At 35.3% G+C, this 12,787-nt stretch overlaps 1 protein-coding gene across 1 annotated transcript; it reads left to right on the top strand.

Moving 5' to 3' along the window:
• Positions 1-9,194: 9,194 nt before the first annotated feature.
• On the top strand, positions 9,195-11,615 carry LOC103962412 (probable flavin-containing monooxygenase 1). The gene is made up of 5 exons (XM_009375111.3): positions 9,195-9,669; positions 9,785-10,022; positions 10,139-10,314; positions 10,527-10,888; positions 11,107-11,615. Exons 1-5 carry the CDS (start codon positions 9,232-9,234, stop codon positions 11,447-11,449), a joined length of 1,557 nt encoding a protein of 518 aa, XP_009373386.1. The 5' UTR covers positions 9,195-9,231; the 3' UTR covers positions 11,450-11,615.
• Positions 11,616-12,787: the final 1,172 nt, after the last annotated feature.

The following is a 12,787-nucleotide window of genomic DNA, read 5'->3' on the forward strand; positions in this document are numbered from 1 at the left end:
GGGTTTAAAGTCTTCATGAGATTGTTTTCCTTGAAACAATGTAGCTTCTACTTCTTGGATACATCTCTCTAGGCCTTGACTTCACCAAATTCACACTCCTTCAGTTGTCGATCCCCCAAATCCCCAACGCTTGACAACGAGGCATGCCGTCGGGCTCTCCAGCCACTGGATGCTGGGTTGGAAGCTGGTGTTAAAGTTTCTAGCTACACAAAAGGACTTCGAAAAGCCCGTGACCATGGCGTAACATACTTTCTTTTTGGTAACTAGAAAGCGAATTCAATTGAAATTTGCGCACTTATTTGTTGAAACAACATAAAATAAAGGGTTAATCTCAGTTTACCATCCTGAAGTTTATTGGTTTTCAACATTTAATACATGAAACTTTTTTTATCTTAGAGTGGTACATAAAATAAAAATTTTGGGACATTTTTACACATTCGTTAAGAAAGAAAGTGGAGATTAATGGCGCCGAGGGTTTGGTTGAGGGAATTGAGGGTGTGTGTGGAGAGGGTGTGCATAGGAGAGAAGGGAGGGAGGGGGTCGGGGGTTGAGGTAGGGGACAGTCCATAAACTTCCTTTTTTTTTTTTTTTTTTTTTTTTTTTTAATTTTAAAATATTTATGTGGCCCTTATGACACGTGGCGTCTAGTCACTGTCCACGTAAGCACTACGTCACCAGTTAACGGTTAATTTAATAGCAAAATAATGAAAGTGTCCCTCAACGTCATCAGTTAACGGCTAATTTAACAGCAAAATAATAGTTTATATATTTATGATGGTGATATAAACTATTATTTACTTATGAAGAAAATTGACATCATAATCTACCTATAACAATTATATATAAACACAATTTGTACATATTGTAATGAAAGAAAATAGAGAATAAATAAATACATGCTAAATAAGCCACTTAGTACTACGGTTTTGTGATATTATTTGTAAGTAAGAGATCTTATATTTGATTCTTCCTAAAGGTGAATTTGAACCACATTATTGTGACTCACCTTGTGAGGTTTAACTCACTCTCCCACTCTTTTAGTATAAATAATATCGTTAGTGCTAAAAAAAAAAAAAAAAAAAAACCCTGCTAAATGTATCGCAACAGGTAGAAAATATAAAAGGATGACTTTATATGTACGTTGATAAAAGATAAGCCATGTCATCATTTGAATCAAGCTAGAGGAGGTAAATACAAAGAAGATGACCCTTACATTTTATTTAGTGTGAAAATTGAACTTGCCAATTTACTCGGATTACGGTTTTGTTTGATATTTAGTATGAAAGTGGCCATAAATTACATTAAAAACAAATTAGGGTTAAATATGAGTTAACCCGTCAACTGAAGGGCATAATGAGAAGTTAATTGGGCGAAAAATATGATCAATGAGTTTAATAGTAAAACATGAGGATTTATCCTAAAATGTGCTTGGGAATTGGGTTAATGTGCAGCCCATGTGAAGTGGGCAACATTTTACTATTACGTAATTACTCATCAACCCTAAACTCTGAACCCTATCAAACATATTCGACTTTTGGTGGTATGTACTCATCAACAATTTTTTAATTAGCACCCAACAAAATACACTACTCATATATAAATATATTCATTCAGATTGATGAATTGATGATGATAATAATACAAAGACGGTAATGCCTCCGGTCAAATTTGTACAGCTCGGCACTATGGAGATAAGATTGGTTTTGATGAGTCGCTTCATCGTCATCCCTCAGGCCACTTCATCTTCATTCCTCAGCACTATGTGTTTTATCTGTCAGGCTTGTGACATCTGTAACCTCAACATATGGCGACTCTGAAAACTTATCTACACTGAAAGCGCATTGATAAGTGAAAATTCTATTGCAGGAGAATTTTCTATCCTTCTATTCTTATCTTTTTTTTATCCCTTCATCTCACATATTATTTTTTATCTTATTATCTTTATAAAAAAGTTAATATAAGATGTTGACGTAGTTTAACCGTAACCGTTCAAATAAGAGAAGATAGAAGAGTAGAGAGATTAGGAGAGTAGAGTTCGGATCGAAAGACAAGCACAGTGAGGCTATAGCGGCATAGGCCATTGAGTCCATTGTCTTGGGACAAACACATAATTAATTTTCACCTGATAATACTTGCATTTTAAGCGCTCAGGCACTAAGTTAACACAGTATTAACTATTCATTTTTACTCTACATTGTGTCTTACGATTTACACGGTTCATTTTTATATTTTCATTGAAAAACCATCCATACGCAAATTCATTTAAGCCAAAAGCATTTAATTATTTTAATATGGACTAAATAAATAAACAAATACAGTATTTTTTATAAACAATGAAATCTTCATGGTAATACTCAAACTGAAATGATTTTTTTTTTGGTAGAAATGATGCTTGAATTAGAAACTAAATTAATGAATTTCTAGAATCACAAGATTACACTGAAGAATTGGTCAAAACAATTGATTTTAGTCTTGTGTTGTAACGAAAATTTTGGTTTTCCTTCAATGTTTTTGGTAACTTAAATATACTTGGTATGATTATGTTTTTTTTTTGTGAGCCTTTAAATAAACTATTTATTTAAGGGCTTACTCCTGTGGTCAAATTGAGAGCTTTTCACCGTCTGTGTTAGGGCATCCTTTCTTCAGAGATTAGAGAATTTGAGGTTTGATTCTTTGTGAGTTTGTAAGCTTGTAAGGATTGGCTGTATGAGAGGAAGTGAATATTGAGAGATTTTTTATTTGTCTAACAAACGAGAGGATAACTACATAACGAAGATCTAATATTTCATATTTGTTTATTGGAATGTCCATCAAATGCCTGGGGATGTAACTGTAGCACCGATGATGTGCTGATGCTCAGTAAGCAACACACTTATGATCATGCAAGCCATGATGAGTCAGGAACTGTGAGTGGCAGCTGCAATCACCGACAACCAGCAACAAACGTGGCCAGCAGCAGTGGGCATCGACTGAACCGATTGCAACCAGCAACAAACGTAGCCATTTTGAATGACCACCGACTAGATTCACCAGCCATATCAGTCGGTGTGGTTCCACCATTTTTGAGGAAATCAAATAGGAGAATGATATAGACTTGTCTTACAAGACAAATCTATTTCAAGTTAGTAGAACAAAAGGAAGGAAAGAAACCAATAAGGTGTAAGTGGGTATTCAAGACGAAGGATTCGAATGTAAATGTTGATTACAAGGAAACATTCAGCCATGTGTCTACAATGATGCATTTAGGGTGATCATGGCGATTGTTGCTCATTACGATTTAATTTTACACCAAATGGACGTTAAAACTGCGTTCTTAAATGGTGATTTAGATGAGAGTGTGTATATATATATGAGACAGCTAGAAGAGTTTATAGAAGAAGGAAAGGAGAAACTAATGTGAAAATTGAAGAAATCTATCTATGGTCTCAAGTAAGCATCGAGACAATGGTATCTTAAGTTTCAAAGGGTGGTGAAAGAGTATAGTTTCATTGAAAATCCCTCTGATGCTTGCATTTACATGAAGATCAGTGGGAGCAATTTTATTATACTTGTTCTTTATGTGGACGACATTCTCCTTGCCACAAATGTTGCATGTTTGTTAGATGAAACTAAGTCATTCCTGCAAAAGAATTTCGAAATGAAGGACCTTGGGGAAGTAACATATGTCCTTGGAATTGAATTAAAGAAGATAGAAGGAGAGGATTACTAGGGTTGTCACAAAAAGGATATATCGAAAAGGTTCTTAAAAGGTTCAACATGTCTTCTTGTGGAACCACAGAAATGTTGATCTCAAAGGGTGGTAAACTAAGCAAGTCTCAGTGCCCTAAAACTGATTTAGAGAAGAAAAACATGGAGGAAAGACAATATGCTTCTTTTATTGGAAGCTTGATGTATGCACCGGTGACGCTTATTGGAATGTAGCAAAAATAGTTTTAAGATATCCTCAGAAGACCAAAGAACACATATTGGTTTATAGAAGTGCATATAATCTTATATTGGAGGGTTACAGTGGCTCAGACTTTGCTAGGTGTCCAGATGATCTTAAGTCCACATCAGGGTTTGTTTTCAGAATCGCAAGTGGTGCTATTTCATATAGAAGTATAAAGCAAGCAAGCAACAATGGTAGCTTCAACCATGGTGGCTGAGTATCTTTCTTGTTGTGAAGCCAGTAATCAAGCTATTTGATTGAAAATTTTCATCTCAGGTCTAAAAATGGTTGATTCAATTTCAAGACCGATTCATCTTTTCTTTGACAATAATGCAACCATATTCTTCACCAAGAATAACAAAAGAGACTAGGGCTATGTTTACTGAACCCTTGTACAGGACTACACCAGTTTTAGTTTCAAGAAGCATGTCACAAAGATGAGAGTTTTGGTAAGTTTCAATGCAGTTGACTAGTGGAAGCTAAGTATTATTTAAAGAATTTTCTTGTTTTCTAGTTGCCAAGTTTGTTTATTTATCATATTCAAAGATTACTAAGGATTCTTGACTAACAAAGTTGAAACTGTGAGGTTGTCAAAGTTTTCCCTTAAATATGCAGTTTAGTTGAGAATGTTTGTATATATTTTATATGCATAATGGTATGACAATCTGTGCAATTGTTATCAAGATTAACAACCATTAAGATGAATTGTTTTTTTCAATTCGAAAGAGGACCATGTACTGAGATGATGATGAATACATATGCATACTTTTTCAATACAATAATTTTCATATCTTGTTGGGGTTTAATGAGTTGGCCAGCTTTGTAAATATTATTATGGGGATAATATTCAAGTTAAAGAATATGTTACCCTTTAGTCCTTTACAGATGTTGGTTAATGACCTAAACCTGGAATCATGATTTGTGTCAATATTGATCTCGTGGCCATTTAAGAAGAATCTCGCATTAAGTTTAGCAATGGTTAACCAAGTGTAGCTCTAGTGAGAAAATGTAAGTTTTGAAGAGATCTATACACTTGGTTAGCACTTGTTATTCACGTGGGAATATTAGAGATCTACATTGACAATGTTTGTGAGTTGATAAGGAATATGTATATTAGGATTCATTAGCTTGAACACTCATGATATTTCTAGAAGTCTTTCTAGCTGATATGAATAAAGGATTTCACGGTGATGAGGTTAAGATCAATCAGGATTACTTAATGGGAAGAGTCCTAGTTGATTACCACTGTGTATGGTATATATATTAGGGTCCCTGCACTCTCTCTAAACACGCAAGCTCACAGAAACTCAAACCCCATTCTTGAGGCTTCGCATACAGAATAGGAGAGTTACAGAAGAACTCTAATCTTAGTAACATGTCATCATCGTCAGGTTAGTGGTTATATTTGGTCTTATGAATTACATGTTTCCACATATGTTGATGTTACATTGAGTTGATTATTTCCTCTTTATTTATCAATGTGCTTCCTAGCTACACCATTTATTTATTATTGTATGTCGAAGGTATTGTGATTACTATAAGTCTCCAGAGCTTCTCACTCAGTTCACCGCTCTTCTTGGATAGTAGTTTGACATCAAAGATTTGGGTCCTCTCACTTATATTTTAGGCCTTCAAGTCATTAGTGATTCCATTGGTCCTCACATCTATCAACTAAAGTATGCTCATGATCTTTCTCAGATATTTGACATGGTTTCCTTGAAACCCACTTCCAAGCTTCTTACTGCTAAGGTATCTCTCACGACGTCTAATGGGTCTCTCCCACTATTCTAAAAATCCTTGACCAGCACCTCCTAGGCCTCATCTAGCATCGCCTAGGCCTCGCCTAGCGCTGCCTAGATGCTAGGCGGCTAGTCACCTTTCTGATTAGTCTTTAGGCATTTGAAAATTAAGAAGGTACGCCTAGACTTACTTAGGCATCCGCCTAGCTTGCCTAGGCGCCCACCTAACCCGCCTAAACCCGTCTAGGCACCTGCCTAGGTAGCTACTCTCACTTAGATAAAAAATATTTAATTTTCATTTTGCATTTTATTTTTTCAATAAAATGTCAGGGACTTGTTGAACACTTATTATATGCTTGTTCCCCATAGTTTCAATATTTCTGATACTTTACGATCTATATGTCATTTTATATTGCAATTTATATATACAATTACGTGTTTATTAAGTATAAATAAGCACTTGTTTATACAATATATAAGAAATTCACTAATCCACCTAGGCGTTAGACCCCAGCCCACCACCTGACTAGCGTCTAGCGTCGTTTAGAACCTTGGTCTCTCCTTGCTTCTCTTACATCCTATCGTGAGTTAGTTGGCTCCTTACAATACCTTACTTTAACTCATCCTGACATATCTTTTGTTGTTAATAATGTTGCTGAGTTCCCCTCGCACTATTCACATGATTGCTGCCAAATGGATTCTCCGTTACATCAAAGGTACTATGGATTTTGGCATCACTTTGACTCCCCATCTTGCTTCTGCAAAATTATTTACTTATTTTAACGCTGATTGAGCGGGTTGTCCAGATACTCGTCGCTCCACCACTAGTTACCTCATTTATCTTAGCACAAGTATCATCTCTTGGTGCTCTATATCAACTGACAGTGACCCCATCTAGTGGTGAATCTGAATACAGGTCTCTTGGTCATTCTTGTGCCGAGACTACAAGACTTTGTTCTCTTTTTTTGTGAGCTTGGGGTTTATCTATGTTTTCTAGTTTTACTTCAGTGTGACAACCTTAGTTCCACCTATCTTGCTACTACTCTAGTTCATCATGCTCATATTCGCCACATTGAACTTGATTATCATTTTGTTGGTGAAAATGTGGCTTTCGGTAGTCTTCACGTTTGCTACATGTCTTTTTTCGATCAGCCTGCCAACCTTCTTACAAAAGCTCTTCATCAACCACGTCATGGTGTATTTTGTTTGAAACTTGTCCGCTAAGGATCATTTAGTTTGTGGTGTGGAGTTAGAATAGAAAATAATCTGGAATCATCTCTGTGATTAATGGAATGCAATATCAATTGTACTTAATTTAGGATTCCTACTACATATGATTTTTCTCAAATCCTATAATATTGTAAACATCGTACATGCCTGAAGATTCAAGCACAATGAGCTGAAATCCCTATGAAAGTGTGTACTTGCAGGATGATACGCCACTTATATTTATATGAATCATTTGTGGGTATAACAATTTGCAGGCTTCATATCTATTATATATAAAAAGAACACAAAAGGTGAATAGTGTTTTGGTGTCATAATGCTTTACCAAAAACAATTGGACAAAAATGCTCCCAAAACAAAAAACTTCAAAGGCATCCCAAAATAATGCATCAAATAAGGAAGGGCATTTTCGTTATTTTAGTTTTATTTTTTAATAATTAATGATTTTGTGGTTTTTTTTTTTTTTTTTTATAATTAGTACCTCACAATAGGCTAGCAATAATGTGATTCAATTTATCTATTTTTAAACACTTTCAAAACATCGTAAGAGGCGTGTAATGCTGGTTATAAATTCGCACGCGGATAATAATGTGATTAAATTAGTTGTCAAATGATTGTGTTTTTTTTTTTTTTTGTTGTAACAAACGATATTATTTATATTAAGGGGAAATGAGGTGGGCTTAGTCTCATAATGGGATAGCAATAATGTGATTCAATTATTTGTTTATTAAATATTATTCTCTCTATTTTAAACACGTTCAAAATATCTTAAGCGACCTGTAATGCTGACTATAAAAAAGTCTTTTGCACGCGGATAATAATGTGATTAAATTAGTTGTCAAATGATTTTTTTTTTTTTAACAAACAATATTATTTACACTAAAGGGGAGGGGGTGGGCTTTGCCTCAGAATGGGCTAATAATAATGTGATTCAATCAATTATTTATTAAATATTATTTTCTCTAGTCTTAATATAAATTCTATAAAGACTGATTTTATTATGTGAATTCAGCTGCTTTAATTGGTTTATGAGGGGTTTCTTTTAGCATGATCTAAGACTATTCATTTACTTCAAATATTTGACTTTTCTTCTAACATGATTTAAAACGTATAAGTTGCATGTAGCATGCCGTGATTGAAAAAATACCTTCTGCACGTGAATGAGTGTGTGCATGAAGGCTAGTACATATTTAATTGTACGAGAGAACCAAGGTCCTAGGAATAATCCAAGCTAACATAAGCCACACACTCGGCTAGCCACAATAATGTATTTTATGCTTTCATTTTGCGAAAATCGAATCTAAAATCTCTCACTTACAAATGAAGAAGAATACAATTAGATTGTACATTGAACAAAAAACACTAATTATTTATTCATTTATTTTTAACAAAAACATTTTGCAGCATTATTTAAAGTTAATTAATATATGTAAGATGGAAAAAAGCTCCCTCCCGTGGGAATAAAAACCCTTAAAGTAGAAAATCCTAGCCGCCGACTCTTGTCTCAGATTGGGGTCGGCGCCAAACCTTAATGTGTTGAAATTAATTCACAAACTGCTTGTTAAGTTAATTGTATTTTGTTTGGCTTAAGTGTGTTTAAGTTAGTTTGTTAAAAGAATGAGGATAGCTACTTAGTATTATAGTATAATTGTATTTTTTTTATTTGTAAATAAAAGGTCTTAGTTAAGTTCAATTTTCGTCAAACGCTAATGTGAATCAAATTATTATGACTAGCCCATTATGAGGCTGAATTTACTCCCACACCTGTAAATGTCGATAATATCATGTATATTAAGAAAGAACAAGAATAATACCTTAGATACTTACTAATAAGTACTTTATGTACACACTTTCTAATTTCACCCACCCAATAAAAAAATGCTATGTGTTTCTTATTTTTTAAAGTTCAATAAAAATAAGGGACAAAGATTTTCTACCCTCCTATTTCTAGTGCCCTCCTGTTTGTATGGTTACGATTAAGCCACGTCAACATTTTATATTATTATTCATTTTTATTTTATTATCTTTATAAAAAATTAATATAAAATATTGACGTGACTTAACAGTAACCATACAAAATATAAGGGCACGGGAGGCAGATAATCCTTATCCAAAAATTGGATAGCATGTTCATTATTTTTTGGACAATACTTGGGTACACATTACGAGTACCCAATATACTGACTAATCCTGTAAAACGACACGTGTCAGTTTGAAACTGCACACATCTAAAATTCACGTCGGCAAGATATTATTTTTAATTACATCCTCCCATTTATTAATGAATACGGTATAAAATCAAAAGCATACAGTGACTGATATCCAACACTTTCAGAAATGGGAAAGCAGGTGGCCGTTGTAGGAGCTGGGATTAGTGGCCTCCTTGCCTGCAAGTACACACTTTCAAAGGGATTTCAACCTATTGTGTTTGAGTCTACGAGCAGCATTGGAGGAGTGTGGACCAAAACTGTTGAGTCTACCAAGCTCCAAACTCCTAAACCGCTTTACCAATTCTCAGATTTTCCATGGCCGTCTTCAGTGGAAGAGGACTTTCCTAGCCAGCATCAAGTTTTGGATTACATCCAATCATATGCTCAACATTTTGACTTGCTTAAGCACATCAAATTCGACACCGAAGTGTGTGGCATTGAGTATGAAGGTGCATCTGAGGATGAGATGCAAGCTTGGAGTCACTGGGGTGGAACTGGAGAGCCTTTCAGCTCCAAGGGGAAATGGAAAGTTGCAGTAGAAGACAAACATAGCCGTTCAACGGAGGTGCCTTCTTATTTTTACATGCATAGATATATGTATACATCCTTTCGAGTTTAATTATGTTATGCTTTCATACTGTCAATTTTTAAGTCATACTGATCTGATTATGCATAAGCAGGTTTACCTTGTGGACTTTGTGATCCTCTGCATCGGACGGTTTAGTGGTGTTCCAAACATTCCTGAATTCCCTTTCAACAAGGGCCCAGAAGCATTTCATGGGGAGGTTATACACTCAAAGGATTACTCCGCAATGGATTACGAAAGAGCGCGTAACTTCGTGAAAGGAAAGCGTGTAACAGTTGTTGGATTTCAGAAATCTGCACTGGACATTGCAATGGAGTGTTCGAACACAAATGGTAGCTAGTTTCGTGCAAATTAATTGATTGTCACATGGCACGTGCCCAGAATATAGTGATCATTTTGTTCATAGTTTGTATTACCTATTCTTGTTGATTAATTAGTTGGTTTGCAGGGATTGAACATCCATGCACAGTAATTTACAAGACGGAGCATTGGACTCTTCCTGACTATCTTCCATGGGGTGTGCCCCTGACATACCTATACCTTAATCGCTTCTCGGAGCTGTTGATTCATAAGCCTGGTGAAGGCATCCTACTTGGTCTCCTTGCAACAATTCTTTCACCTCTGGTAAAATTTTTTATATTTATTTTTTTATAAGCAATAATGTTTTAGGTTAAATAATTAGGAATCAGTGAGGTTCAAACCCTCACCGTGGCGCATGAATTGCTTACTTTCCACCACGGCGGTAAAGCGTCATCAACTTATCTTTTCTGAACTTAGTATTAATCAATTTGTAAAAAGAGGAGTTCATTAAGAATATATTTTGTGAATTATAACAGAGATGGGGATTTTCAAAATTTGTTGAAAGCTACGTAACTAAGAAGCTTGGGTTGGCCAAGTACGGAATGGTACCTAAGCATAGATTTCTTCAAGAAATCAGTTCTTGTCTGATCTCAACAATACCGGAAAAGTTCTACGATCGAGTCCAAGAGGGAAGCATCATACTGAAAAAATCCCCCAGCAGCTTCGGCTTTTGCCAGGAAGGCGTTTTGGTTGAAGGGGAAGTATCCCCTGTGAAGACAGAATTGGTGATACTCGCTACTGGGTTTAGAGGTGATAAAAAGCTCAAAGACATGTTTGTGTCTCCTACCTTTCAGGACTATATAGCTGGTTCGCCGGAGGCCATATTACCCCTCTACAGGTTAGCTCCTCTGAAAGCACATTGCGGCAAGTTTATGCTATTGCTCATCACATCTCTCACATAACTCTAGTCCGAGTTCCATCTTTATCTAGCTAGGTCTTATTTTTGTGAGACAATTGATCAGTAAATGCAGCGTGCACATGTAGATTTATTTGGTCGTTTTATTAACTACTGTAACATTTAAATCTGATGCCTCATTATGCTTCTATTTCAATCAGGGAATGCATACATGGACGAATTCCACAACTAGCCGTAATTGGATTTTCCGAGAGTCTTTCGAACTTGTACACCTCCGAGATGAGATGCAGGTGGGTAGCTGAGCTTCTTGGAGGCACATTTACGTTACCAAGCATAAAACAGATGGAGAAAGATGTGAACGAATGGGACGGATTCGCAAAGCGATACGCGGGCAAATACTATCGGAGATCATGCAACGGTACCCTTCATATATGGTACAACGACCAGTTGTGCAAGGACATGGGATGGAACCCTAAAAGAAAGAAGGGACTATTTGCTGAATTATTTGAGCCTTATGGACCATTGGATTATGCTCCATCTTAAAATGTTCAATAGTGCGTTGACTTAAAAAATAAATCTACATTTTCTTTCCTTTTCTTTCAAATATGTGTAACTTAAAAGGTTACACCAGCTGTGTGCTACTATGTAATAATATTCGAGAAGAATAATTTTTAATATATTTTCTTGAGAAATGATAATTACTTTTTTCTGTTTTGTGTATATTTATTATTCATGTTTTTAGAATTTTGTAGTAAAATCTGTCATGATTATTTCTGTCATAGATGAATATGAGAATTTAAGATGAAGAAATACATCAATGAGAAATTAGGAATTCAGAGATGAATTCCAGCAAGAATTCGATGAACAGCAAAGCGGAAAAGGATTGAGATGTCAACAAGCCGTAAGGCGGTTGGCGAGTGCTACCATATAGAAAGCTTAGCTTATGAGAAAACTGCAATTGCAAGAAAATATCTTGATTTCAATTCATAAATAATTTCAGTGTACGTTATGGTATATATAGAGATACAAATCTGATGATCTTTCTACCCTTAGTTAACCTAGCTAATTACAGACAAGTTCCTAACTAACGCAAGTTTGTTACAACTGTAACAAACTATTTTATAGCAGTACAAGTATTATTTGACTCTTTACCACCTACTCATACCTATTTCAATTTCTACATAAAACAACATGCATTGAAATAGTCTACTCGTTCTGCGAAATGCACTGGAACTGTGCTGCCCCTTTTTATTTGATTTATATTTTATTATAACTTTTTATTCTACATAAATAATTTTAGTTTAGGATTTATTTAGGAACATTTTAAATTTTAGTTGGATGTTGGAAGAAAGTTAAAAATTCAAGTGAGGATGTATAAAGAAAAAGGTGTATAAAAATTAAGTGTGTGTTGTAGGCCTATTTGACTGAACTGTATAAAGAACAGAGAGGGAGAGGGGCAGACGGCAACAGAGAGAAGAGAGAGATTTAATTCTGAGGTGTGTGTTGTATCACCCCCTTATGCCTTTATTTATAGTAGTAGGATATGTATAATCCTTACCCTAATAGGATTACATCTCTAATAGGAATTAAATTACTAAAGAAAAAACAAGGTACTCCTAGATACAATAAGATTTACACAATTACATTCCTAATCCGATAGGACTGCAACACTCCCCCTTGGGTGTGTAAGTACTCAAACAAAACATCGCATCAGATCTTCAACATATAAGGTAGAATAATTGATGAAGTCGTCGGTATAATGGGTGAATGCGAGCCTCAGATATAAGAAAGTTAGTATGCATTGGTAGTAAAACTCACAAAACCTCGCTTTGGTAAAACCCAAGACATGGGGAAAACCCATAGACTAAGGAGAAAAGTGAG

Source organism: the organism of the source record quoted next, unplaced genomic scaffold (genome assembly GCF_019419815.1).
Source record: "Pyrus x bretschneideri cultivar Hongxiangsu unplaced genomic scaffold, Pyrus_bretschneideri_v1 Contig10, whole genome shotgun sequence".
NCBI lineage: Eukaryota > Viridiplantae > Streptophyta > Magnoliopsida > Rosales > Rosaceae > Pyrus > Pyrus x bretschneideri.